Genomic DNA, 27,672 nt, shown 5'->3' on the forward strand with positions numbered 1-27,672 from the left:
AGAGTGAGTTCCAGGGCAGCCAAGGTTACACAGAGACACCCTGTCTCGAACCACCCCCCAAATAAATAAATAAATAAATAAATAAATAAATAAATAAATAAAATAAGATGATGTGGTGACTTGAGGCCAACCAGCCACCCTGAGAGTAGAACATGCCCGACCACGGCTTTACCTCCTTAGAGCTTCGCTGGACGAAGACAGGGAGACCTCGGTTTCTGCGTCAGAACGGAAGGGCCGGGATTTCCCTTCTCCGGTTTTCTCCAGCGCTGCTCTCCTCAGAGCTCCCGCTGGTTCCCCGGGTTGCCAAGGAGACGAGTGCCCCACCTGGAGGTGCCAGAGTTCCCCGAGGCCCCGCCCCTTCGCCCCAGGCGATCGCTGATTGGCCTGTTTGAAATGCGCCGGGCGGGCGCACACTTGGGCTCGCAGCGTCGCCGCCTGGCTCTCCTCAGGTTAAGTCCGGGTCCCCGCGGCCGCCGTCTGCACCGCTTGGTCCCCGCCAGTCCTGCTCGGTCGGAGCCCGACGTCCCGCGCGCGCGTCAGCACAGCACGGAGCCTTCGGTCATGAAGTCGGCGTGAGTACCAGGAGGGGACTGGTGGGATGATGGGTGGGGGTCGCCGCCCTCCTCACGCTGAGACTGGGGGCTGCCCGGGAGCTGGGTCCGGACGCGTAGGCCGGAGCTCCGCGCCGCAGAGTTGTGGTGGCTGCCGACGCCGGCGTGTCCCCGCACAGTCCTCTCAGCCCGCGAAGGCTGGCCCCAAATCGGGGCTGTGTGCCGCTACCTCCCGGGGTTGCCATCCTTCGGGCCGCCCATCCTTCCCCGGCTTCTCTGCTCCGCCCGCTGAGCAGGTGGCCGGTCTGGAGACCCCGGGAGCGCGCAGCCGGGTGCGCGCTGCCACTTCGGGGAGTTGAGTCTCCAGAGCTCCTTCCGCATCCTTGTCTAGTTCTAACCTTGAGGTCAGGGTCCTTCTGCAGCTCAGTTACCTCGAGCTATCTTAGTCCCCAGGCTATCCCACTGGCCTACTCTATCTCCCACGCCCACATTCCTCGGTAATTCCTAGACACTTCAGGAGCCGTATCCTGGTTACACTTTTACTGCGAAGGAGAGCTGGCTTTAGAAATCTTTACTTTCACAGGCACAAACACATACACACAAAAAACGGAACTTTTTTAAAAATGAGGAAACGTCAGTCTCTATATTTACTTAAGGATACCTACCCCAGTATATCACCCAACTCTGGTTTGCTTCTATTTTACCTGTGACTCTTTTGAGGAAATATTTTGAGGAAAGTCTAAACGAATCTTCTGATTTAATTTGTGTTAAATATTCCTGTAGCCTATAAATGCGAAAGAAAAAAACTAAATGATAGAGAATGTTGAAATAAATCAAAATGTTTTTTTATATTGTTTACGTAAAATAGCAAGAAATTTCAGCATTGTGAATAATCTCCTCTTCCTGCCCAGTATGAGCAAATCCCTGAATTTGTTCTCCAGCTTTTAAAAAAAATATATGAAATCAAATGAAAGTCCTCCTGGGTACTTATGCTATCAACAGTTTATTTTCCCAATCACAATTTAATGAGTTAGATTACATATTGTTTGTTTGTTTGTTTGTTTTCGAGATAGGGTTTCTCCGTGTAGCCCTGGCTGACCTGGAGCTCACTCTGTAGACCAGGCTGGCCTGGAACTCAGAAATCTGCCTGCCTCTTCCTCCCAAGTGCTGGGATTAAAGGCCTGCACCACCACGGGCCGGCTTTGTTATTGTTTATATTCTTGTTATTTGGTGTGTACTATTTTGGGATCACTGCCAAAAGATTCTTTTTAACCCTTATGCTGTTCACCATTGTTAGAATTTGTGATGTTAGTATTGAATTGAAATTTATGTTGGTTTGGCTTTTTTTTTTCTTTTTAACCAGGAAAGCTAAGACACCCAGGAAACCTGTAATAAAAAAAGGATTTCAGACAAACCTTAAAGATCCAGTCGGGGTAAGGTGTCTGTGTCTCTGTGTGTGTGTGTGTGTGTGTGTGTGTGTGTGTGTGTGTGTGTGTGTGTGTTTAGTCCATTTCTGTCTTGTGTGTGCTTGAAAGGAGAGGAAAGCGATATGCAAGTTGGGTTTTGGAGAACACACAGTTAAATCAATGCACTAAGTTGTATAAAACTGGTTTTAGCTAGAAAGTTTGCTTTCTCTACAGGATTAAATGGCCCAGAAAATGGAACTTTTTAGTTCTTGACTGCAAACCTGCTATCACTAATTAGATCTGAAAAGTTAAATGGTTTCTCCCACCAGGTTCTACTCTTTGGGATGGGATAGAAACTTTCTCTCAGGTCTTAGCCCTCCCCACCTGTACGTGGTAACTTACACATTCTCAAGGAGAGCCCCATACTCAGTGTTCATAGAGACTAGTGTAGAATAACTCAATTTAGTTGATACCTCTTCCTGAAAAGGGGAGTACCACCACCCCACTGCCACTAGGCTATCTGGTTCCCAACTGCACCACCTGCTGTGAGCACAGCTGGACAGGTGTTCCTCAAAGCTCCTCTCCCCTCCAAGTGCTGGGATTACAAATGTGTGCCACCACGCCCACCTGAGCTGGCTGTTTGAAATGACATCCAACTCTAAAGAATTTAATGGCTTTTTCAGCTATTTAGAGAGATTTTTATGTTGTTGCAATTTTATTTGTGCACAACAGTGAAGAGATTACAGTTTAATATTTTAGCCTAAATTTACATTGATCTAATGCATCTTTGCATTTGACCATTGTGAGGTGTAGATTTGGGTTTGGTGACTCTGGAATTTCTGTTTGTGTTGGAGATCAGGTATTTGTAGATGAATAAACAGAACTTAAATGGAAAGTCAAGTGAGTGCTGAACGTTCACAGAGGTGCATGCATGCAGTCCCAGCATCCTGGAGCCTAGCAGGCAGATTGCTGAGAGCTCCAGCCCAGTTGGGGCTACAGACTGAGAACCTGTGTCTCAACAAATGAAACAAACAAAAAGCCAAAAAGAAGATCAGGCAAAAGTCAAGCTTGTTTGAACACCTTTCTCTTTTCCCAGGTGTACTGTAGGGTGCGCCCCCTGAGCTTTCCTGATCAGGAATGCTGTGTAGAAGTGATCAATAGTACAACCCTGCAGCTGCACACTCCTGAGGGCTGTCGGCTCAACAGAAATGGAGACTATAAGGAGGTAGGTTCCTGGTGGCAAGTGGGTTCCAGTTGTTTTCAGTGCTGAATTTAAAAATTCATGTGTGATTTTTTTGGGGGGGCTGGTGGTTCTTTTTGGGACAGTGTTTCTCTGTGTAGCCCTGGCTGTCCTGGAACTCATTCTGAAGACCAGGCTGGCCTCTAACTCAGAAATCTGCCTTCCTCTGCCTCCCAAGTGCTGGGATTAAAGGCGTGCGCCACCACTGCCTGGAGTGTGATCTTATTTGTGGGAAGGAATACTTATCTAAAATATCTTTCTTTTCTACGACATACCAGATAGACTTTTGGTATGTTGGAATTACCAGGTTGTTTTCAGGGGATTTTTTTTCTTTCTTTTTTTCTATTTTTGAGGCAGGATGTTACTGTGTAAGCCTGGCTGTCCTAAAGTTCATTATATAGACTAAGCTGGCTTGAAACTCACAGAGATCTGCTTGCCTCTGTCTTCTGAGTGGTGGGATTAAAGGCATGTGCTACCATCACCTGACTTTCAGAGGACATCTTAAAACTGGATATATGAAACTTCACATGAGGAGATTTGAATAACATTTAATAAGAGGCATTTTGTGTGTTTTTCCTTTCCCTGGGGCTTGAACCTAGGCTCTTGTGCATGCTAGGCAAGTGCTCTGCCATTTGAGCTACACCCACAGTAGTAGTGTTGTATATTTGGATAAACCATAAAGGTTTTATTTTGTTTCTCTGGCAATATCACCATGTAGCCCAGTGTGTTAGTCCTCTTCTATTGCTGTAAAGAGACACATGACCAGGTGACTTAGGAAACAGTACAGTTTCAGAGTGTTAGTCCATGATCATCATTGCAGCAAGCATGCTGGCACGAATATAGGACACTGGAGCAGTAGCTGAGAGTTTATATTCTAATATACAACCAAGAGGCAGGAAGAGAGACGGTGGAGTGGGCTTTTGAAACCTGAAACCCACCCCCATTGCACACCTCCTCCAACAAAGCTACACCTCCTAATCCTAAACAGTCTCCCAACTGGGAACCAAACATTGAAATATCTGAGCTTATGGGGGACATTCTGATTCAGACCATCACACCTAGGCTGGCCTCAAAACTTCTGGCCTCCCTAGTACTGAAATTAGAAGTATGTATCCCTTGATGCCTTCAGTGGGTTTTGTTGCTGTTTGATTTTTGTGGTGTTAGGGATTGAACTCAGGACCTTGTTCCTCTTTGGTACTTTTTTTTTGGAGACAGCATCTCTCTATAGCTCAGTCTGGCTTTGAACTGATGGGTGACCTACCTACCTGCCTTTACAGCTTGAGTGTGGTATTAGACATGTGTCACCATTTTTACCTGGAAAGTGTTTTATTATTTGCAGTGTTGGGGAAAGAATTTAAAGCCTCCTGCATGTTTGGCAAGTATTATACTACTGAGGTGTATTGAGAGAGTTTTTATGTCTAATGAAGTAGAGAATAAATGAATAAATGTGAAGTAGTAGGCTAAACTAGTACTGTGATACCAGAGTTTAGGGGGCTGAAGCAAGAGGGTCATGAGTTCCAGGCCAGCCTGTGCTATAGAGGGAGACCTGCTTCAAATACAGTGACAGTAACAAAGAATATAAAGATATGTGTAGCTATGGATAGAATTCTATTAGTTCTCCAGATGTTGTAGGAGGGTAGTTACTTTGTGGTAGGGAAGAGGTTTTTTTGTTTAAAGTAAAACTGCCTTTATGGACATTATATCCTGAACTGACAATTAGTAGACAAGTAGTTTCATATAATAAGGCAGGAAGTCAGATTTTCTGACGGAATGGGAATATAGGAATGTAGAAAATAGATGATTGACTCAGGCTTTCTGCTTTAGAACGGCCATTCATTCTTTTGTTTGTTGAGACAGGGCCTTAGTCTCTAATCTGTCTGTCCTGGAGCTTGCTGTGTAATCTATGGTGCCTGTAAACTTGTGGCAAATTGTCTACCTCATTTTCTTATGTGCTGAGATTCTAGGCCTGAGCCGCCACCCTGGGCTGCCACTCAGCTTGTGCACACTGCTTCAGTAACTCTATCTATAGACTTCCTGTGTCCTCTGTGCTGCTAACTTTGTCTCCTTATCTCAGCAGCCCACCCCTTCCTGAAGCTCTCTCTCCTTGCCCTCTCCAGCTCTAGACTGTTTTGTCACTGCCCCCTCCGCTGGCTTCTGTTTAGCCCCTGAATACTAAGGTGGGCTGTGTTCAGGGCTCTTCCTCTACCCCCTTCTTTCTCATCTTTCTGTTTTTCTGGACAGGGCCTCACATATTAACGTGACTGAACTAGAACTTGTCTTAGCCTCCAGAGTGTTGGGAATACAGGTAGATTTAAGTCACCATGCCTGACCCAGGGGCTCTATTCTCTATCATTCCATGGTTTTCAATGTTCTAAAATTTTTATGACAAACCCACATCTTTTTTTTTTTTTTTTTCCTTTTTGTTCTTTTCTTTTTTCTTTCTAAGTTTTTTGGAAGGGTTTCTCTGTAGTTTTAGTTGTCCTGGAACATTCTCTGTAGACCAGGCTGACTTAAACTCAGAGATCTGCCTGCCTTTGCTTTCCAACTGCTGGAATTAAAGGCCTGTGCCACCACCACCCTGACCATTTTATATGCTGAAAGAAGCCCTTGATTCCCTGGTAACCCTCTAAATGTTTCATTCTTAGCCATTTCAAACGATGGTACCATTGCTGTCAGTTGCCCAGTCCAGAAACCTGGAAGGTACTTTCCTCTGGCATCTGCTCATATCAGGGCTGCATATAGACAGCCTGTCTGTCCTGCCACATGGATGGTGACTTTATGCTTTCCTGACGGTTCGTTCTGCCACTAGCTGCTTCTGAGCTGGTTACTACTCGAACTGTTTGTGGTGGGAAAGCATTTTTTTATCTTCCTTCAGGGCATTAGATACGTCCTGCCTAACTGCTTTCTAATCTGTCCATTGAGATATGTCCATTGACTGCAGGCCGAGGTAGAGCAATGGAAGATGGCAGCAGAAGTTCTCAGAGGACCAGTCATCAGGTGCTGGTGTGTACTGAGCATGCCTTGAGTAGCATCCACTGCCTTTCCTGAAGCCTCTCTGGTCTGCCAACTTTCATAGGTGGTCTTGTCTAATGGTTTCCACAGAGCTGCAAGAATGATCTTGCCAAGTAGAAAGAGATCTTCTCATTTCTCTGTGCAAAATCTCTCCAAGAATAAAGTCTGTAAATGGGCAAAATCCTGTTCAAGCAGCCTCTTGCTTATCTTCCCATCTTTATCTTTTCAGTCCTCAACTAGTCTTTGGAGATTGTCTGTAAGCCAGAATGGTGTTTACCAGCCACTCTGGCTTAACCTGGACTTCTCCCTGTAAGATGGATGCCTCCTCCTCTTGAATTTCACCTTATTTTGCTTTCTCTGGACTTTTAGGCTACCCCCAACATAAACAGCACCTCACTCTCTGGTCATTCAATGTCTCTCTTTTATAACACTCAGTATGTTCATTTATTTACGGCTGTGCATTGTTTACAGATGAAGGTATGTTCTGGTCACTGGGAAGTTTCACCATTTTGTGAACACGGCCAAATGTGCTTGCATAAATGCTACATCATTGCCATAGTAGACACTGAGGCTGCCCAGACTGTTGCTCTTGGCTCCAGTGGCACAGTACTGCTGTGTGGACTGTAGCAGGCAGTTATACTACAGTGTAGTGTACTAAAGTATGCCTATCCAAACAGGTTTCTTTATGCCAGTGGCACCACCTCCTGGAGGAACTTGGTGTGCTTTTTCTCTCTTATTGAACTGAAACATGGGATGCATGTCTGTACTTGTGTTCACTGTCTTTTCCCTGTTCCTTATGTCAGTGCCAGAGGGATCTGCACCTTTCTGTCCTGTTTGTTAAAACAGTTTGTACTAAGTAAGAAGGAATGGGCAGGAAGGTTGCTGGAGCAGCAGGCCTTTGAGGATACTATGGGAGATGAATCCTAATGTACTGAGTTTCAAGTTTGAGCACATAACTCTAAAATACATAGAAACACAAGATGGGGAGACCAAGTACTCAGAGCATTGGTGTGGAAGTGGCTCTCTTACTATTCAGGACTTGGGCAGGGACCTTCTTGCACCTGCTTTCTTTACCCCAAAGAGGGCTTGTTCTTGAGGAAGAGGATGGCATGTATTTTCCGTGGGACTGCTCCACATATTCTTGTCAGTGTACATTCATTTCTGAAAACACATTCAGAATGAAGACTTCACAGAGGTCAAAGGTAGTCTATCTGAAGTAGGTGTTTTAAATAAATTTTCTTTTTGAGACCTTTAAATTTTATATGTATGAGTATTTTGCCTGCACATGAGTCTGGTGCTCATAGAGGTCAGAAGAAGGCATCAGATGCCCTGGACCTGGAGTTATACACAGTTGTGGGCCATCATCTTGGTGCTGGGAACAGCTGAACCATCTCTCCAGCCCCTGAAGTGTAGGTATTTTGTCTCTGATGAGTTATTTAATCTTATCATTTATAAAATAGTGCTTTGAGGGTCTGAAGAGATGACTCCCCAGTTGAGAGCATTTGCTGCTCTTGCAGAGGACCTGGGTTTGGTTCCCAGCACCACATGAAGAGCCTCCATGGCCTCCAATTCTGGCCTCCATGGGATAGAAAAATATAGAGGAATCATCTGTGTGTCTGTCTGTGTCTGTGTCTGTGTCTTTCTCAATACCTACAATCCTACAGCCATGAGATCAGCTGTGGTTTTAAAATCTTCAGAAATGGGTTTTGGATTTAGCTCAGTGGTGGAACATTTGCCTAGCATATGTGAGGGAGGCACTAGGTTTAATCCCCAGTTACTTGAACCCCCACCTATAATGAATGTCTCTAGGGAAAAAAAATATGTATCTGTACTGAATATAGATAAATGATCTTTCTAATTCTCTCTGCAACACAGAAGAATAACCATTGTATTGCATTCAGGTTAAGTATATTAAATGGCAAATGCTATGCCATTTAAGTATTGACTGTGAGATCCTTTTATATTTATATATCCTTATATAGTTTCTGTGAGAGATCTGAACCAATGTCCCACTGTCCTGGTGGCATAAGTTTATAATTTCAGCACTATGGAGGTAGAGGCAAGAGGATCGGAAATTCAAGTTCTTTCCTTGGTGGCATAGTAAATTCAAGACAACCTTGTGTTATATAAGACTGTCTTAAAGTATTTTTTAATGTCTGTGTTGTACATAGAAGAATCATTTGTGTGTGTGTGTGTGTGTACATACATACACACACACACATATATATATATAAAAAATACACACACACACACATACATACATACATACACAAATAGAAAAATACATTGCCAAAAGTAACATTTATTTTGTATAAGAACTCAGATAATGCTGGGTGGTACATGCCTTTAATCCCAGCACTTGGGAGGCAGAGGCAGACAGATTTCTGAGTTCGAGGCCAGCTTGGTCTACCAAGTGAGTTCCAGGACAGCCAGAACTACACAGAGAAACCCTGTCTCGAAAAACCAAAAAAAAAAAAGAAAGAAAGAAAGAAAGAAAGAAAGAAAGAAAGAAAGAAAGAAAGAAAGAAAGAAAAGGAAAAAAGAGAGAGCAGTGGCCAATGGTAGTGGTGCATGTTTGTCATCCTAGCACCTAGAAGCAGAACCAGGAAGATCACTTAAACTTGAAGGCCAGCCTGGTCTGTCTACATTGCAAATTCTAGGCCAGCCATAGCTACGTACAGACTGTTTCATACAAACACACTCCAAAGAAGAGAAGAAAAAGAACAAATAGAAACTATAATGCTTGAAATTTTTAATACATTTATTTACATTAATTAATTAATTAATTAATTTATTTATTTATTTGATAAGGCTTCTCTGTATAGCCTTGGCTCTCCTGGAACTCACTCTGTAGACCAGTCTGGTCTCAAACTCAGATCGGCCTGTCTCTGCCTCCTCAGTAGTGATATTAAAGGTGTGTGCCGCCACTGCCTGGCATACATCTAGGATTATAGGCCATTACCTTGTTTTGCTTTGTTTGTTAACAGGATTTTACACTATAGCCAAGTCTGGCCTATGACTCTCTGTGTAGCCCAGGCTGCCATCAAACTCATGGCAGACTTCCTGTCTCAGCCTCTGTAGCACTGGCTATCCATGCTCACTTTTGGTCACTCTCTATCTGTGCAGCATTCGTGGACTCAATGACTTTTGCTCACTTTCCTCAGTGGCTGGGACTGAACGTATTTGCTGTGATAGCTGTGATTTATGTACGTTGTGATTACTGAAGGCTCCAAGCTTAAAGGTCATTCTTGGGGTCTTTCTTGTTTGTTTGTGTGTGTGTGTGTGTGTGTGTGTGTGTGTGTGTGTGTGTGTGTGTGTGTGTGTTTTACATGTCTGGATTTGATATATGTTCACAACAGAAACTTTCCAAGTATAGAGCAGATATAGCTCTCATGGAATTGCATGTGGTGATGTTTTTCTTTTCTCTACAGACTCAGTACTCATTTAAGCGGGTATTTGGGACTCACACCACCCAGAAGGAACTTTTTGATGTTGTAGCCAATCCCTTGGTAGATGACCTCATTCATGGCAAGAATGGTATGATTCTTGGAGTTTTGTTAAATTCCCTGCTTGATCTTGTGATAAAACTTTTTGATATTTATATATTTGGCTTGACATTGAATTCAGATTTAATTCATTAGAGTGATGGCTTTTTTTGGGTTTGTTAATTTTAGTGTTTTAAATACAATGAGATGTTCTGTGGGACTTTAAGACTGTAACTCATTGTTACTTGCTACACTGTAGGTCTTTTATTTACATATGGTGTGACGGGAAGTGGAAAAACCTACACAATGACAGGGTCTCCGGGCTCTGGAGGCCTGCTTCCTCGTTGTTTGAATATGATCTTTAACAGCATAGGGTCATTTCAAGCAAAACGTTACGTAAGTACAATTCCTTTGGTTTGTGACTGTTACTATAGACACAGCCCTGGGACATGTATGGATGCAGTACTGAGGAAGGACAAGGACACTGGAAATACTTTGACTCTTACCTGTGGTGGGCACCTTGGCTGCGGGCCTGTGGTGGCAGCACTTGGGTGGTATAAACAAGAGGATCAGAGCTGTCTCATGCCCTTTCCTCAGGTTTAAATGTTAACGTGCATCCTAGTTTTAAATGTTCCTATTGTTTAAGTAAAGTTCTTATTTTCAAGTCTTTTTTGCCTTTCTCTTAGGTGTTTAAGTCTAATGATAGGAACAGCATGGAAATACAGTGTGAAGTCGATGCCTTGTTGGAACGTCAGAAAAGAGAAGCCATGCCTATTCCAAAGACCCCCTCTAGCAAGTGAGTAATTTCACCGTGACCCAGGGTGGGTGGAATTCTGTCCTACAGTTTCTGTAGATCTGGAGAAGGTAAATATGAATTAGAAAAGTTGGTCTTACAGCTGACTTTTATGAGGTCAGAGTTCAGGCACATTCTTGACTGCTCAGGTATTTTATCTAGTTTAAGGAGGATATGTCTGTGAATGGGAGGAGGGTGAGTTCCTGTGTTGTGCATCTTGAGGGCTTAGGGTGTCCTTGACCTACCTTGAATCTGAATAACATTGCTTTATATTTTCAGCTTTATGTGACAGAATATTAGTCAGACTTTTCAGATTTCACTCTGACATCGTCTCAGATAGGTTTCTATTGCTGTGATAAAATATATTGACTAAGAAAGCAGCTTGAGGAGGAAGGGATTTATTTTATCTCTCACTTCCAAGTGACAGTCCATCACTGAGAGAAGTCAGGGCAGGAACTCAAGGCAGGAGTTGATGCAGAAGTCCTGGAGGTGCTGTTTTCTGGTCTGCTCCCATGGCTTGCTCAGCTTCCATTCTTACACAACCCAGGACCACCTGCCCAGGGTTGGTTCTCCACACATCAGTCATTAATCAAGGAAATGCTAGACAGACTTGCCTGGTGGCCAGTTTTATAGAGTAGGTATTTTCTCCAATTGAGAGCCCCTTTTCCCAAAGACTCCAGCTTGTGTCAAGTTGACATAGAACCATCCAACACAGCCTTTATCTACTTTCTATCCTATCTCATAGTGGGTAAATTTTGAAATCTGTTTTCTTGTTGTAGGCGACAAGCAGATCCAGAGTTTGCAGATATGATAAACGTCCAAGAATTCTGCAAAGCAGAAGAAGTTGATGAGGACAGTGTCTATGGAGTATTCATCTCGTTCATTGAAATCTATAATAATTACATATATGATCTATTGGAAGAAGTGCAGTTTGATCCCATAAAGCCCAAGTAAGTACTGAAGTGAGTCTCCAGTTAATCTAGAAAACTACCCTCAGGAGCCATGGTTTCTTGTATAAATGGGGATAATGCTTGCATTTGTTTTCAGGGCGCACAGAAAGAATAATCATATAGTCATGTTGGATGAATAATTTTCTTCCATTTTCTTTGATGTTGTTGTTTTGAGACAAGAGTTTCTCTGTGTAGCCCTGGCTGTTCTGGAACTTGTAGAGAGATCCACCTGCTTCTAGCTCCTGAGTGCTAGGATTAAAAGCATGTGCCATCACTGCCTGGCAATACTTAGATTGTAGCTGTATCAGGAAACCTAACCTGAAGATCTTGGAAATTGCTTTTGAGAATTTAGCCTTAGGTTTGAGACAAATCTCAATTTTATAGGTTCTGTTGGGGCACCTTTCAACACCCTGACAGTGCTGGGAGTTTGTAGCCTTTTTGGCTGACTGTGTCCTGGTGATCTTTATGGAATTGATGCTTGTCTGAACAAGTAATTCTTAGCTCATCCATTGCTAATTAGTGTAAAGCCATATTGCACTACCATTCCACCAGAGGTAAATGCTGCTCCCTAGGTATCCCTGGATTCTGCCTTGCAGAATCTGAAGACCAGTTACCATGTAGCTTTACAGAAGTGCCTCTCTTTGTTCCAGGGCTGACAAAAAAAATGTGTCAAATGACTAGTCCACTGTGGGTGGTTTTATTCTTTAACTAAAGGCTGGTCTTGTGTGCTGTGTTTACTGCAGCCAGTTAGAACATAAATAGTATGAAGCCCTTTGTCTCACATTTAACATTGTGTATATGTATGTATAAATGGACATTACTGTGGAAACATCTGGATTTAGAAAACCGTTAAATACCAAAAAAAAAAAAAAAAAAAAAGAAAAAAAGAATTGAAGAGAAAAAAAGCCGGGCAGTGGTTGTGCACACCTTTAATCCCAGCACTTGGGAGGCAGAGGCAGGTGGATTTCTGAGTTCAAGGCCAGCCTGGTCTACAGAGTGAGTTCCAGGACAGCCAAGGCTATATACAGAGAAACACTGTCTCGAAAAAACCAAAAAAAAAAAAAGAATAGAAAACCATTAAGCTAAAAACAGCCTGATGTCCACTAATGTTGGTGTGTTCACTAATACGAAAAATACATGGACTCTGGTTGAGGATATACTTGATAATTTCTGTGGCTCTTACTGAGTTGCATTTCAAAAATGGATATTATATCCTAGCCAGGCCCACATGTGGTGACATTTCTTTGGGGATCTTATGTAAATTTATGTCCATTAAAGAATGGATGTCTTAGGAGCATGCTTGTTCTGTTTAACCATGCATTGCCTCTGTCACAATATCCAGGAAGGCTGGCCCTTACTGGGTGTCAGCACTACACTCATGGACTCTCCAGCTTTTAGAACCATGAGCTAAATAAACCTACAGAAAACTGGGGATGTGCTCAGTGGTCCAGCACTTGGCTAGCAGGCACATGAGGCTCTAGGTCCTATTAAGCAAGCAGAGCAGCAAGGGGATATTGTGTTGCTTGGCACTTAACCTTACTCTGAAAGGAAGACAGTTGTATCTCATTCTGGAAACTAAGCCCTCTTTCTCTCTTTCCCACAGACTCCCGCAATCTAAGATGCTCCGAGAAGATAAGAACCACAACATGTATGTTGCAGGATGTACAGAAGTAGAAGTGAAATCTACGGAGGAGGCGTTTGAGGTTTTCTGGAGAGGTTAGAAACAACTAGAATTGGAAGTGTGAGCATTTTAAGCCTCAGAGTTGTTACTGTGATCTAACAGCATCCTTCTGGATTGATTAGAAAGCAGGCATAGCCGGGCGGTGGTGGCGCATGCCTTTAATCCCAGCACTTGGGAGGCAGAGGCAGGCGGATTTCTGAGTTCGAGGCCAGCCTGGTCTACAGAGTGAGTTCCAGGACAGCCAAGGCTATACAGAGAAACCCTGTCTCGAAAAACCAAAAAAAAAAAAAAAAAAAAAAAATAGAAAGCAGGCATAGTAAGTGGCTGAGCTCAGGTGTAATCAGTGGTTTCTCTGTCGTCACAGGTCAGAAAAAGAGACGTATTGCTAACACCCACCTGAATCGAGAGTCCAGTCGCTCACATAGCGTGTTCAGCATTAAGCTTGTCCAGGCTCCTCTGGATGCTGATGGAGACAATGTCTTACAGGTAAGGTTTTAGTTCGTAGAAAATGACCTAAATTAGGGGTTGCCATGGTAATGAATATTGCTGTAGAGTTCACAGCTATACAGTTGGTGACTTTTTCATGTTAGTAGTACTGTTTCTGGGCTCTGCCTATTGCATCTGATCCTAGGGTGGAGCATGTGTGGCACATGTTTGGCAGTGTTGTGAGGGAGTCTGCAAAGCTTTAAAGCTCTGTAGGAATGTGTTATGTTGGTTTAGGTGTTGATTGCCTTGTGAGACAGTCTCGTGTACTGAGGCCAGGATGATTCTGAACATTTTTGTTTGTTTTCTCTTACTTCTGCAATTATAATGTAATTACATAATTTCTCCCTTCCCTTTCCTCTCCCCAAGCCCTCCCCTATAATTTTTTTTTTTTTTTTGCTGCTTTTCAAATCTATGGCGTCTTTTGTCTCTGTCTTGGTTATTTCTCACTATATAGGTAAAGCTGGCCCCAACTTCCTAACAGCCAGAATTAAAGGCTTGCCTGGCTTTTGACAACAGCATCTCACTATGGAGCTTGGAGCTCAGAGATTCCCTGCCTCAGCCTCCACTTCTAGGACTAAAGTCTTGCTTCACTGGTCATGATTTTAACTGTTCAGTGTGGCCCTGTCCAGGCTGGCGGGAAAGTTTGAGTTCTGATTCCTGCCTATTTCCTAGCTGTCTGACCTGACTGTAAGAGAGCCTTCGCATAATAAGATCATGAGAAATAAGGGAAGCAGTGTGAAGTGTCTTGTCTGCTGCTTGGCTTAGTCAGTCAAGTGTTAGTCAGAAAATGGCCACCAACAAGTCTTCCCCACACCTGATTTCCTATGAATGACTCTGTTTTTGATCTAGGAATGTGTATTCTTGCTAACAGTATAATACGATTTTGGTGCATTTAACTATCATTTCTTTTTTAAAGCTTTATTTTTATATGGTGTGTATGAATGTTTTGCCTGAATGTGTGTCTGTGTACCATGTGTGTGTATAGTGCCTATGGAGGCCAGAAGAAGGCGTCAAATCCCCAGGACCTGGAGTTACAGATGGCTCTCAGCTGCTAAGTGGGTGCTGAGATCTGTACCTGGAGCCTCTGCAAGAGCAGCCAGTCTGCCCTGACTGCCATTTCTTTATATAAGTTAGAGTACTGTGAAATTGTTAAGTCAATGTCATTTTGGGGGGCAGTGGGGCAGGTTGGGGGCTCCTGTTTGGTTTTTGTGATATGTGTGTTGCTGAAGACAAAGCTTAGAATTCCCAGTGCTAGAATATAAATAATACCTGTTACAGCAGAGTGGCACAGAGTCTTTGTTCTCAAGAAGTTCTTAGTATCTGTTCTGAGTACGTGAGCTTCTAGCAAACTCTTCCTGTGTCACACGTCCTCTGCTGCTTTGGCGGTTTGTATTGTGCACATACACTGTCCATTAAGACTTCAGACCATGTTGACTGGATCTGTTTGTTGTGGTTGTTTTGGGTTTTTTGTTTTTACTTTTGGAGACAGGGAGTCTCTGTGTAGCCCTAGCTTTCCCGGAACTCACTTTGTAGACCAAGGTGGCCTGGAATTCACAAGACATCTGTCTAGCTCTGCCTTCTACGTGTTGGGATTAAGGGTATAATTTAGTTTAGATTGTTGATTTTTCTCCTTTTTAGGAAAAAGAACAAATTACTATAAGCCAGCTGTCTCTGGTAGATCTTGCTGGAAGTGAAAGAACCAACCGTACTAAAGCAGAAGGGAACAGACTACGTGAAGCCGGTGAGCGGAGTGCTGTACATCAGTGGGCGCTTTCTGCTTAATCACTGCAATAACATTAAGTATTAAACTTAGTCTTTAAATCTTCTACATTTAAAAAAAAATAACATTTTATTTGTGTGCCTGCATGCCTTAGGGTGTGCGTAAAGGTCAGAAGGTAATGTGAAAGGCCTTTGTGGGTCCTGAGACTCAGGTCTTCAGTCTTGGCAGCAAGGGCTTCTATTGGGTCAGCCACCCTGCCAGCCCACCTAAGTTAACTTGTTTGTTTGGATTTGTTTGGTTGTTGTTGTTGTTGTTTGGTGTTGGGGTGTGTGTGTGTGTGTGTGTGTGTGTGTGTGTGTTGATTTTTCCCCCCCTTTGGTAGTTCAGACTGGCTGTTGGTCTTCCTGCCTCAGCCCTTCTGAGCACTGGGATTTCAGGTGTGTATCATCATATCTAGCTAAATGATCTATCTGATAGCTATGATGGAGTTAGGAGGCCTCAGTGTTTCAAGATAAACACTTGGGAGTATAAGTGAGATCTGAATTCTTAGTTATGATTAGTATACTAGCCTTGTCTTGGCTCAGAAATCCAAATAAGATAGGTCAGAAAAAGGAAGCATGATGACTACTGTTGCGATGTAGACACTTGACTATTAGAAACATGTCTCTTCACATGTAGGAGGGACTTCTGTCCCCTTCCAACTCTAGTCTGAAATGGTTTCTTGGGATGTAGTTGGCCTCCCATGTATGATGTACCTAAGTTTAGTCTCCAGCACCACCACCCTAGAAAGGAAAAGAAGAAAGAAAGCCAAGTAAATGACTGTCTATGACAGAATTTAGGGTTTGGAAGACACTGTTACTTTTCTATTGCCATGAACGCAACTTAGAAAAGAAAACACTTAGTTGGGGGCTTGCTTACAGCTTCAGAGGGTGACTGTCGGTGACCATCGTGACAAGAAGATAGGCAACAAGTAGCATGGTACTGGAGCAGTAGCTGAGAGGTTACTGTGGAGTAACTGTGGATCAGATGATTCACAACCATGAGGCAGAGGGTGGAGGAGAGAGTAGGAGACTCGGAATGCTTGTGCTTTTGAAACCTTCTTAAAGCCCACCTCCAGTGAAACACATCCACCAACCAGGCTCTACCTCTTAAACCTTCCCAAATAGTTCTTTCAACTGGAGACCAAGCAGTTAAACATATGGGCCTATGGGGGCCGCTCTCATTCAAATCACCACAGAATTCAGTGTCATATTTTATTCCCGAGTTAGAGAAGTGGCTCAGCAATTAAGAGCACTTGTTGCACCAGGTATAGAGGCACCTAGGAGGCAGAGGCAGGCAGATAGGTCAGCCTGGTCTACAAAGCAAGTTCCAGGATAGACAGGACTCTGCTGTTAAACACAGAAACCCTATCTTGAAAAACCAGCAAGGAAGGGAGGGAGGAAGGAAGGAACATGTTGTTCTTCCAGATGACCTGGGTTTAATTTGTGCATCCCCTTGAGAGCTCAGAACTATCACAACTATTCATAACTCTAGTTCCAGGGGATCTGATGTCCTCACTGGCTTTTGTGAGCACCAAACTGACATGCAATATATTTACATACATACAGGCAAAAACACTCGAACACAAAGAATAAAATTGAATAGAATTAAAATTTAAAAAGAGATTCTGTTTCTCTTTTTTAAGAGTAACATTGTGGGGCTAGAGAGATGACTCAGCAGCTCAGAGCACTGACAGCTTTTCTAGAGAACCTGGGTTCAAATCCCATCACCTACATAACAACTCACAACTGTCTGTAACTTCAGTTCCAGGGGATCCAACACCTTCAAACAGAGATTCCATACATGAAGGCAAAACACCAACGGACATAAAATAAAAATAAAGAGCATTATTGTATTTGGAGAGCTTTTATGGAATCACTGAAAGATGTTGAAGCTATTCAGAATTAATACTGTTGAAAGTATAGTGGGAACATGCATGGGTACCTCTTGAAGTTGAGCATGAAAGTCTAGCAGTTCAATCAAGTAGAGGTTTTACAGGCACACAGACCCATTAGCTCCTGTCTTGCTGGTTCACATGTCTTTCCTTCCTCTCAGGAAACATTAATCAGTCCTTGATGACACTAAGAACATGCATGGAAGTCCTGAGAGAGAACCAGACGTATGGAACTAATAAGGTACACAGCAGCCTTCCCTGCTTCTTTGTGGTTGAGTTTGTGCATTTTACTGTCTAATATGCTTAGCTTTTGGGTGTCTTTATAGATGGTTCCATATCGAGATTCAAAGCTAACCCATCTATTCAAGAACTACTTCGATGGGGAGGGGAAGGTTCGGATGATCGTGTGTGTGAATCCAAAGGCTGAAGACTATGAAGAAAGCTTGGTAATTTAAGTGGTTTTTTTGTCCTATACAGTTTGGTTTTTTTTTTTTTGTGAAAGCAGCTACTTGGATGTGAAGAATGGCATTCTGCACATTTTGTAGATCTGTACAGTGTCACTGGATATGCAGACAAACTATTTAGCCATCCATAAAGAAGGACAGATAGGCTTGCTATTACAGATTCTGTTTTGTATTTTCAGCAAGTCATGAGATTTGCTGAAGTAACGCAGGAAGTCGAAGTAGCAAGACCAGTAGACAAGGTGATATGTGGCCTGACACCGGGGAGACGGTACAGAAACCTGCCTCGGGGAGGCCCAGTTGGAGATGGTACGGTTTGGTGTTATATCATTGTTCATTTGCTTCTTTTTCTATAACTTAAAAAAAAAATCTTCTCAAGGACCAAATGCAAGAAACTTTGAACTAAAATATAAGGTTTCTTTTGTTGTATGTTCTTTCTAATTTTTGAAAAATTCCATACCTAAAACAGGGCATAGTGAAGCATACCTGTAACTCTATCACTAAGTAAGCTAAAGCAATAATAATAATAATAATAATAATAATAATAATAATAATAATAAATTCTGTGGTTACTAGCTCATGGGCTCTGCTCATAGCATCAGACTTACCTAAGTTCTTTCATAATTTTTCAATTCAATTCAGAACCTTTGATGACTGAAGTGATTCTACAGAGCTTCCCACCACTGCCCCCTTGCAAGCTTTTGGATATCAATGATGAAGAGACCTTTCCAAACATGATTGACGCTTTGGAGAAACGGCATCGCCAACGACAACTATCAATTGAGGACCTTAACAAACGATGTAAGGGCTGAGCTGGTCACAGCTGCTGTGACTTCAGAGGCAGAAACAGGTTTTAGTGATGCCATCTGTTGAGACATCTCTCAAGAAGACTTGTTTCTTGGCTTTGTCGTGGTCTCAAGGCATTGTTTAATCTGAATGTCGAGGTTTTTCCTCACCAGCTCTACTTTGAAAGAATGCAAGAAGAAAAAATGGGTGCCTCCCTGCCTTTTATAATTTTTAATAGTGATGGATACAAGCTGCTATTTTATAGTTTTTCCTTGTTTGTAATTCATTTATAACTTGTACCTCAAGATGGTGTAGAGAAAGGTGAAATAGTGTTTGAAAAAGTGTGTGGAACAACTGAACAGTCACGTCATGGGAATGACTGTCTCTGAATGGCCATGGTAGGCCAGGGTCTTCTGCTAGGTTCAGCTGATCTCAAATACAGGGTTATTTCTCTTTTTGCATTTGTAATCAGGCTTTACTGTAAGTGTTAGGGAGAGCTTACAGAATACTTCTATGAACATCTCCTATAGGTCTGTGAATCAAACTCCTAATTTCTTTCCAAACTTGTTTTCTTTTTCATTTTTTGGGATTGAGCCCAGGGCCTCATGCATATACAAAGCAGACAGGTGCAGGCAGTTGAATTACCAGCCTTCTCTTGCGTCCAAATGCCACAGAGGGATTTGCTGAAGTGTCTACCAATGAAAGCTGCTGTTGTTGGTTTTATCTTGTAACCTCAGTAACAATAGTCTGTATGCTCTGTTATAGGTGTAGCTTTCAAAGCCTTACTAAAAACACTTGACAGTTCTCTATCAAATAAAGAAAACTACATTCAGGAAAAACTAAATGAAAAAGAAAAATTGATCTTGGGACAGAAATCGGAAATAGAGCAACTGGAGAAGAAAAACAAAACTTTGGAGTACAAGGTTTGTGGTCATATTTTATCCTGTGTGCTAGCCGTTCAGCAGTGCTCCCAAAACAGCTCATGTGCCTGTCACTGCTGGGAGGGGCCTGCAAGGGAGGAAGAGACTGTGGTCTTTTAAGCTTAGGAATAGAGCTTAGCTTGAAGAGGGGCTTGTTGAATGACTTCTTTCTGGGTTGGAGTAGAACTGAGGATTCAGATGAGATAGAGGGGTAATATGGTTTTGTGTGTGGGTGCGTCCATGTGCGTGTGTGTGTTTCCACAGTTTGCTTTTGTGAGCAATTTAAGGGTTTTTTATTCTACAGTTAGGTGAAATGTTTGCACACCAGATGCTGAGCATAGTGGTCTCCTTTGCAGATTGAGATTTTGGAGAAAACAACTACAATCTATGAAGAAGATAAACGCAATCTGCAGCAGGAACTTGAAAGCCAGAATCAGAAGCTTCAGCGGCAGGTTTCTGACAAGCGCAGATTAGAAGCCAGGTTACAAGGCATGGTGACAGAAACGTCGATGAAGTGGCAGAAGGAATGTGTGAGTGTTGTTTTTAGGTTAAATATTTTCCGTTTCTGTGCTTGTTGCAGAGCTTTGGTATCTGCTGATCTCTGGAAATAGGGAACTGTCGTTTTTAAGCAATAAAGCGGATGATACAGTGTGACCAAAGTAGACTGTAATTTGTCATTTCTCCCTGTAGGAGCGTCGGGTGGCAGCCACCCAGCTAGAGATGCAGAATAAACTCTGGGTCAAAGATGAAAAGCTCAAACAGCTGAAGGCCATTGTGACTGAACCCAAACCTGAGAAACCAGAGAGACCTTCCCGGGAGCGGGACAGGGAGAAAATCATTCAGAGATCTGTCTCTCCTTCGCCTGTGCCTGTAAGTGTTTGCAGCTGTGTCTAGATTAGTGCTAGAGAAAACTTGTTCCAATTTGAGGGATGTTTCTTCGTGAGAATTGTTTTGTTTCATGTTATATTTTTTAAGCTTTTTTTTTTTTTTTTTTAAACTTAGCACAAATGGGCCTGTCATGGTGGCACATGCCTTAAATCCCAGCATTTGGGAGGCCAAGGCATGCAGACCTTTGAGTTTAAGTCCAGCCTGGTTTACAAAGGATTCCAAACTAACCAGGACTACATACAGAGACCCTGTCTCAAAAACAAAAAACAAAGCAAATCACAAAAAAATTAATGACTGCAAACAGTTTCTTAAAATGTTAAATCATCACATAGTAAAATTGTAGAAAATTAATATTGTTTCTCAGTTTTTCAGTCTTATTCATTAATCTTTCTCCAATTTTTCTAGCTTTCTAGTAACAATATTGCTCAGCTTTCCAACGGCCAGCAACTCATGAGCCAGCCACAGCTCCACAGACGCTCTAACTCTTGCAGCAGCATTTCTGTAGCTTCCTGTATTTCGGAATGGGAGCAGAAACTATCTCCATTCAGCACACCTGTCAATGTCACCTCTCTTGCAAGGCATAGGCAGCAGGAGCCAGGACAAAGTAAATCGTGTGTCGTGTCAGACAGAAGGCGAGGGATGTGCTGGACTGAAGGCAGGGAGATGGTCCCTACATTCAGCAGTGAGATAGGCGTAGAAGAGGACCATTGCCGCAGGGTTAGTCCAGCGTTCTTAAAGCCTTGTGGTGATAGACTTCCTCTCCTCTGCTCTTTGTAACTTGATTCTGGAAGTTCAATGGAAAGGTGGGTGGGCTCCAAACTGAAGAAGCTCTGACTTTTCTGACAGCCTCCCTGCCATCAGGCTAAGATGTGAGAAAGCAGAAGCATGTGTCTGTGAGCTGTGAGTGCCAGCCAGCATGGCTCCCCTTAGAGTAGACTGCTTGCATGACACAAGGCTTTGCAGAGAATCAGAGAACATGAGTGTCTTACTCCCTCTCTCCCTCTCATTTCTATTCTTCCTCCTCTTCTTTTTTTCCCCCTTGTTGCTGGAGATCAAACCTAGGGTCTCAGCATGCTAAGTAATTATTCTATCAATGAGCGATAATTTTTCCCAGACCATATATGATTGTATGAGACTATATTTTTTCCCTTCCTTCCTTCCTTTTCTTTCCTTCCTTTCTTCCTTCCTTCCTTCCTTCCTTCTTTCCTTCCTTCCTTCCTTCTCTCATTTTGGTTTTCCTTCCCAAAATGATTTTTTTCTTGCTGTTTTTGAAAAAAATTTTTCATTTCAAAATTTTCATTAATGGATCAGATTTTCTCCTGCCTACACCATTGGCAGATTCACCGTTACTTTATACATGTTTTCCTTCTTCTAAAGTAAGTCATAGATGCTGTGACACTCCTCAAAAGGAAAGAAAACATTTTTCTATGTAACCACAGCCTTTACCACATTGATAGAAGTCAGTGTTTCCTGAGTAGATGGCCTCTCACTGTCCTGCCTTCCCCAGTGAGGGCCTTAGCTTGCTGCTCTCCAGATGCTTGCACTGCACGTGGCAACCACAAATCTTCATTATAAACATTTGCTTTCACCCTGTTGATTTTTGTGACTTGAACTGCTTAAAACTACAGACAGCTTTTACATCCTGAAAATGTTTATCTTAATGCCTTACAAGGGCTCTGCCTCATTCAAGGGTGCTTAAATGAACCCAACTTATATTTCTTCAATATTAAGATAATTTTTCCTTTGAACTTCTATAAATTATCACACCAATGCTGAGAATTGCATATTTAATAAAATGTTAGCTGTTAAAGTTAGTCTAAGTAAAATAGTCTTGCAAGTAAATACTTGCTTAAGATCTTAGCTGATTTAGAATGTCAGTAAATGCCCTGCAATCTCATTACTAATGATGGTGAGCATCCAGTCCCAGGGTTCTTAGAGGCAACAGACTAAAGTCTCAAGTTCTTACTTAGCGGATTTTACTTTGAGCCTTTTAGGGAGCAGGTCATGGTGAATGGTCTCTGTGATCAACTCTAGTAAATCCTCCTCTTTTGAGGTCAGACTCACCTGGCCAGCAGTAAAGGAATGCCTGGTTTGGGCTCTGAGACAGGAGGATGGACTAGAGACATAGACTTTAACTTTTTTCTCAAAATTCCAATCTCTTTAGAAGTGCAGCAGAAAAGTGTCCACAAGGTTAGTATCTCTGTGTCCATTTTCATTGGTCAGAAGTTATCAGGTGAACTGAGTTTTACATTTTGGTGAGGAAGGAGTTTCAAAATACTTGAGTCATGATTGCTAATATATTTGTAGTCTGTCCCTTTTCACAGTTTGGTTTGAATGTATTATGCTGTAAATGTGTCTGAGGAAGCTCTTCTGTCAAGTGCTAGATCTTAAGAGCTAGAGTTTTCTTATTCAACGTTGATGAGGCCATTTTCAGAATGGAAGTTTCCTACCTGCATGGAAGCTCAGTGTCTTAGTGGCAGTTGTGACTGTTGTACGGTGTCAATTGAGCTGTCCTGAGCTATATCTGAAATTCCTATATGTGAACGGCCGAGTCAGAATCCTCATTTGGCTAGGGTGCAAGGACTGTGCCTGCAGACTCTCAGTTCAGTTTTATAAACAGGAGATGCTCACAGTTGCTCATGCTACTATATCATGTACATGAAATATGTGCTTTTTAAAGTTGAATGTGCTGTTTACCTTGGCATTTGACTGGAAAACAAGTAGTTTTATGTGATACAAGCTGATTTCATACTATAGTCTTTGATTCTTGGAGCATTTAAGAAATGGTTGGGGAAAAAATGCTAGTATATTTGAAGCTTTTGTGGAAATGTGTTGAAATATAAAAATCTTTACTGCAAGTGCTCAGAAGTACTTCCACTCTTGAGGCATGATGCATGTGAAGTACCTGTCCCTGTCTTCTTCAGGATTTTCCTACACCAGAGCTGCAACAGCTTGCACTGTTTTGTCTGGCTGTATATGAGGAATGTTGCCTATGTAGATGCCTCAGACGTATTTAAGTGTTATATTGATCCTGCTGATATCTTTAACAGTCCCACTAATCTATTTATTAATTCACAAAGCAGGCAATAATTTTTTTTTGATTAAGATCGCAAAATGGATTATTTGTCCTGCAGTGGCCGTAAACAGGAAGATCTAGCGTCACTCCCATTGTATCTTTTGCCCTTTGTTGAAATGGAAGCTCCCAAACAGACTATCTCCTCTTCACAGTTGTCCAAAGATGCCTGTTGGTTGTTTAACTAAGAAGAGAACACTGAATGACTTTCATGTTTAGTGTGGACAGCTTTGATTCTGTGAACTTGCATTGTGAACTGCTGCACTTCCAACAGAACCTCACAGTAATTCTGGGTTGTGCTTGTTTCCCAATTCCTCTTTCAACCTGATCAGAACACACCGATTCCTGTACGACACAGAAGGTCCCGCTCTGCAGGGGGCAGATGGGTAGATCATAAGCCTGCCTCTAATGTGCAAACTGAGACAGTCATGCAGCCACATGTCCCTCACGCCATCACAGTGTCTGTTGCAAATGAAAAGGCGCTAGCTAAGTGTGAGAAGTACATGCTGACCCACCAGGAACTAGCCTCCGATGGGGAGATTCAGACTAAAGTAATTAAGGTAAACAAGTCTTCACAAAAGAATACCAGTGAGAGACCTTTGTCCTGCTATCCCTTGACCAGAAATAGAACATAAATGGGTGCTGGGTGGAACTTTTGTTTTAGCAGAAAATGAATGTAATTGCTTAGGTTATGAATCTCTGAGACCAGATCTGCTTAAGTACTCCGTCTCTTGGGTTTCTTTTCTTTTTTAAAACTTATTTACTATTTTATGTGCTTTGCCTACATATATATCTGTGCATTACATGTGTGAGTTATAGACAGTTGTAAGCTGCAATATGGATTCTGACAATCTAGTCAGTTCTTCGGGAGAGCAGTCAGCTCTAAACCACTAAACTATCTTTCCAGCATCTGAATCTTGGGTTTCTTATGATATAATTTATTTACTACAGTAGTAAAGTTTTAGCTAAAATTTATGTTTCAAAAGTAAACCCAGAACTATATTGACAATCTGCTTGAACCTTAGCACTTGGGAGGCTAAGGCAGGCAGGCAGGAGGCAGGAGGCCATGCTGGAACATAGTTATCTTTAAAAACCAGCAACAAAAAGGAAACCTAAGCAACTGTCTGCCACTTAGCTGCAATTTTAAGATAAAAAATGTTTGCATCAAAACTCAGAAGATCTCAGTTAACAGTCTCATAAATAAACAAATGAACTGAAGATGTTACTCAGTACTGAGCTACCCAAAAATCTTTCTTGGAAAGAAGAACCTTTCCTGCCTATAGAAGACTTTTCTTTTGATCATACAGCCAGTGGGAAAAAAAATCAGGGCTACAAGATAAAAAGACAGTGACGGCCGGGTGGGAGTCATTGCAGGTTGTGCAAGGACGACACTGAAATGTGGGCTTGGTTACTGACCCTTGTTGCAGTTCAGGTTTTAAAGATATAGGTGCAATAAAATATATTCCCCACAGCTAAGACTGTTACTGATTATCTGTGGTGACCATCTTGTTAATGAGACTTGGGCTAAAGTTTCTGAAGAATTTGATCTGTAAATTCAAGGGTCTTTCGGGTATATGGATAAGAATCTTGGATCAGTTTCAGATAGATTTGCCTATCATTTGGATGTATCAAGTGTAACTGACATTTTTCTCTTGGATTTAGGGTGATGTTTATAAGACGAGAGGTGGTGGACAATCAGTTCAGTTTACTGATATCGAGACTTTAAAACAAGAATCGCCAACTGGGTGAGTGTTGGTCACAAATATATCTGTAAAGGGCTATTTCTCAGCCTTTTGTTCTTAGGGACCGAATATCCTGTGAGGTTTATCTTTACTTCTCTGCAGGGGTGTAGGTGGTTCCCCCCTTCTAATGTTTTTCATTCCCAGATGTAAAAGTGATTGTTGCACCATGTTTCCCCTTTTTCAGTAGTCGAAAACGAAGATCGTCCACACTAGCACCTGCCCAGCCAGATGGTACAGAGTCTGAATGGACCGATGTAGAAACAAGGGTAGGGGGAAAATTAAAGACTTGCTTGCTAATATTAGCTACATAGTGCTGTAGCACTTAATGCTCTTTGAAGATGCTGAGGCAAAGCCACAGAGTACCCATGCAGCCTGGAAGCCTGTAACTAACATTCTGGTAGGGCACTTGCTTATCTTTAGGTCTGCTCTATACTAAAGGTCCTCTGTGTGTGTGTGTGTGTGTGTGTGTGTGTGTGTGTGTGTGTGTGTGTGTAGGGGGTGGGGGCAGGGTTTGAGAATGGGGTATTGCTCCAGACTAATGCAAATCACAGCAGATGGACTAACTTGCAGCAGTGCCCAGTGCTCCCTCTAACGACTGCTTCTGAGGGAAGGCCTCTAGGGGGAGAAGACTCTAGGGGCAAGGCCCTGGCCACCAGCTTCTTCAGGTATACCCTTTCTCCTTATCTAAAATGAAAATACACCTGGATAATCTCCAGGCCCTTCTTGCTTGTGTTGCCAGTGCAGAAATGAATTGTAAGTGTGTGACTAGTGGTTTAACCTAGGTGTCTTCGCTGAACTAGAGCAGTTTTGGATTTCATTGCAGTAGAGCCCATCTAAATGGATGTATGCTTCTGGATCATGGGAGCTAACCTTTCCTCTCCTGTCACTCTCCTCTAGTGTTCTGTTGCTGTTGAAATGAGGGCAGGATCTCAGCTGGGACCCGGATATCAGCACCACGCACAACCCAAGTGAGCACTATGGCCAGCCTTCCCACTCCCAGGCTTTCGACCACCACTCCTGGCCCACCTTTCCCTCAGTGTCTGATTTTTCTTAGGCCCTACTGACAGTCTGTGGCCAGCCTCTGCAGCGCCCAATTCTCCGGAGTGCTGTGAGAGTTGCTGGAGGAGATGTCAGCACATTGGTAGCTCTTGCTCACTCTGGCCTGATTCTAAATCTTTTTCAGGCTGAGCTGAGGGCACCTGGAAAGAGATGAAGTGAGGCTGTCTTACTCTTAAATATGTCAGGGTATATAATACACAAAACATGTTTAATGCTAGCTCTTTTTAGAGTCACAGACAAGGTTTGGCTGTTTGCAAGATACCTCAGACTTCAGTGATGACAGCATTTTGTGTGTCACCTAATGGATTTTATGAGTTTGTATAGGTGTACATTTTTTGTTGTTGTTTTGGTTTTTTGAGACAGGGTTTTTCTGTGTAACAGCCCTGGCTGTCCTGGAACTCACTCTGTAGACCAGGCTGACCTCAATCTTACAGATTTGTCTGCCTCAGCCTCCTGAGTGCTGAGATTAAAGGTGTGTGACACTACTGCCCAGCCAGGGGTTACGTGTTCTAAAGATAGGTGAAGCTGAATGCCAGAATTTGTGTTGAAGGAAGCACACCATTCATTTGCTCTTCTGTTAAACCCACCCTAGGGAGCCGGCCTATTCTTTTTCCATATTTCATAAAACCAATCTTTACACATCTTTCTCTAAATTTTAACCTTGGGATAATTTCTTTAGAAATTAGGAAGATGGCTTTAGTAAGCGCAGAACAGGGGGAGCTGAGGTACCTCCTCTTATATTCTATAAGCTCCTTATCTGCTCCAAGGACTTAATTTCGCATAGTGGTTCTAAAGGGTCATTTTCCAGACTATGTTGAGAAGTGTAGAATGCAATACCAAATGTTGGTTTTGTGTTTTAGGCGCAAGAAACCTTGAACTGACAGCCCTGGCACCAGAAGACTGTTTTCACTCCTGTTGGTGATTTATCCAAAGCTGTGCCAGACACAGTGTCTGAGTCATTTTTCAGAAGAATGTATCTAGATCACGTTGCCTTTTTTATTGTGACTTTTCCAACTGTTCTAAATATTTTCTAAGGTTTTATAAAAAATCAAATGATGCTATTGATTAGCATCAAAAAATGCACTTTATACTTATTTAACAAAATAAAGACTTTCAAAGTAAAGATGGCGATTGGCCAATGGTAAAACCATTTTAGGAAGTTATTTAGAATTTTGTATGTATATATTCACTTTCAACTGAAATAAAAAAGTACTAAGAATCACAAAGTTGTGTGGTGGCCATTCACTCGGCATGCTCCCCAGCATCTAGAGTGTTCTGTTTATCTAGTGCTCAGTATTTGTGGGCTACAATAAAAGAGATCACTGGAAAAGAGAAAGAAACATGGCTGTGAAGACTATTGCCTTTATGGGGTATGAAACAGGCTAAGATTTTGCTCATGGACCCCAGAGTTGACGTATAAGAGCCAAGTCTGATGTCAGAAGTACCATGTGTTTGTCTGATCTTTACACTTTGTCTTTGTTGGACA

General features: G+C 42.4%; 1 protein-coding gene across 3 annotated transcripts; it reads left to right on the forward strand.

The window, feature by feature from the left end:
• The first annotated feature begins 213 nt into the window (after positions 1 to 213).
• On the forward strand, positions 214 to 27,412 carry LOC143439261 (kinesin-like protein KIF23). 3 transcript variants are annotated; one of them, XM_076925340.1, is made up of 23 exons: positions 214 to 572; positions 1,915 to 1,984; positions 3,054 to 3,182; positions 9,641 to 9,746; positions 9,954 to 10,090; positions 10,381 to 10,490; positions 11,267 to 11,437; positions 13,041 to 13,153; positions 13,483 to 13,604; positions 15,243 to 15,345; positions 17,419 to 17,498; positions 17,584 to 17,703; positions 17,901 to 18,027; positions 18,361 to 18,519; positions 19,270 to 19,427; positions 19,781 to 19,954; positions 20,115 to 20,294; positions 20,718 to 21,029; positions 23,718 to 23,945; positions 25,048 to 25,130; positions 25,312 to 25,393; positions 26,025 to 26,095; positions 27,047 to 27,412. In XM_076925340.1, exons 1-23 carry the CDS (start codon positions 394 to 396, stop codon positions 27,060 to 27,062), a joined length of 3,030 nt encoding a protein of 1,009 aa, XP_076781455.1. In that variant the 5' UTR covers positions 214 to 393; the 3' UTR covers positions 27,063 to 27,412. The 3 variants fall into 3 exon arrangements, with proteins under 3 accessions (XP_076781455.1, XP_076781456.1, XP_076781457.1); XM_076925341.1 differs by lacking the exon at positions 23,718 to 23,945; XM_076925342.1 differs by lacking the exon at positions 20,718 to 21,029.
• Positions 27,413 to 27,672: the final 260 nt, after the last annotated feature.

Source organism: Arvicanthis niloticus, chromosome 26, assembly GCF_011762505.2.
Source record: "Arvicanthis niloticus isolate mArvNil1 chromosome 26, mArvNil1.pat.X, whole genome shotgun sequence".
In the NCBI taxonomy this organism is placed as follows: Eukaryota; Metazoa; Chordata; class Mammalia; order Rodentia; family Muridae; genus Arvicanthis; species Arvicanthis niloticus.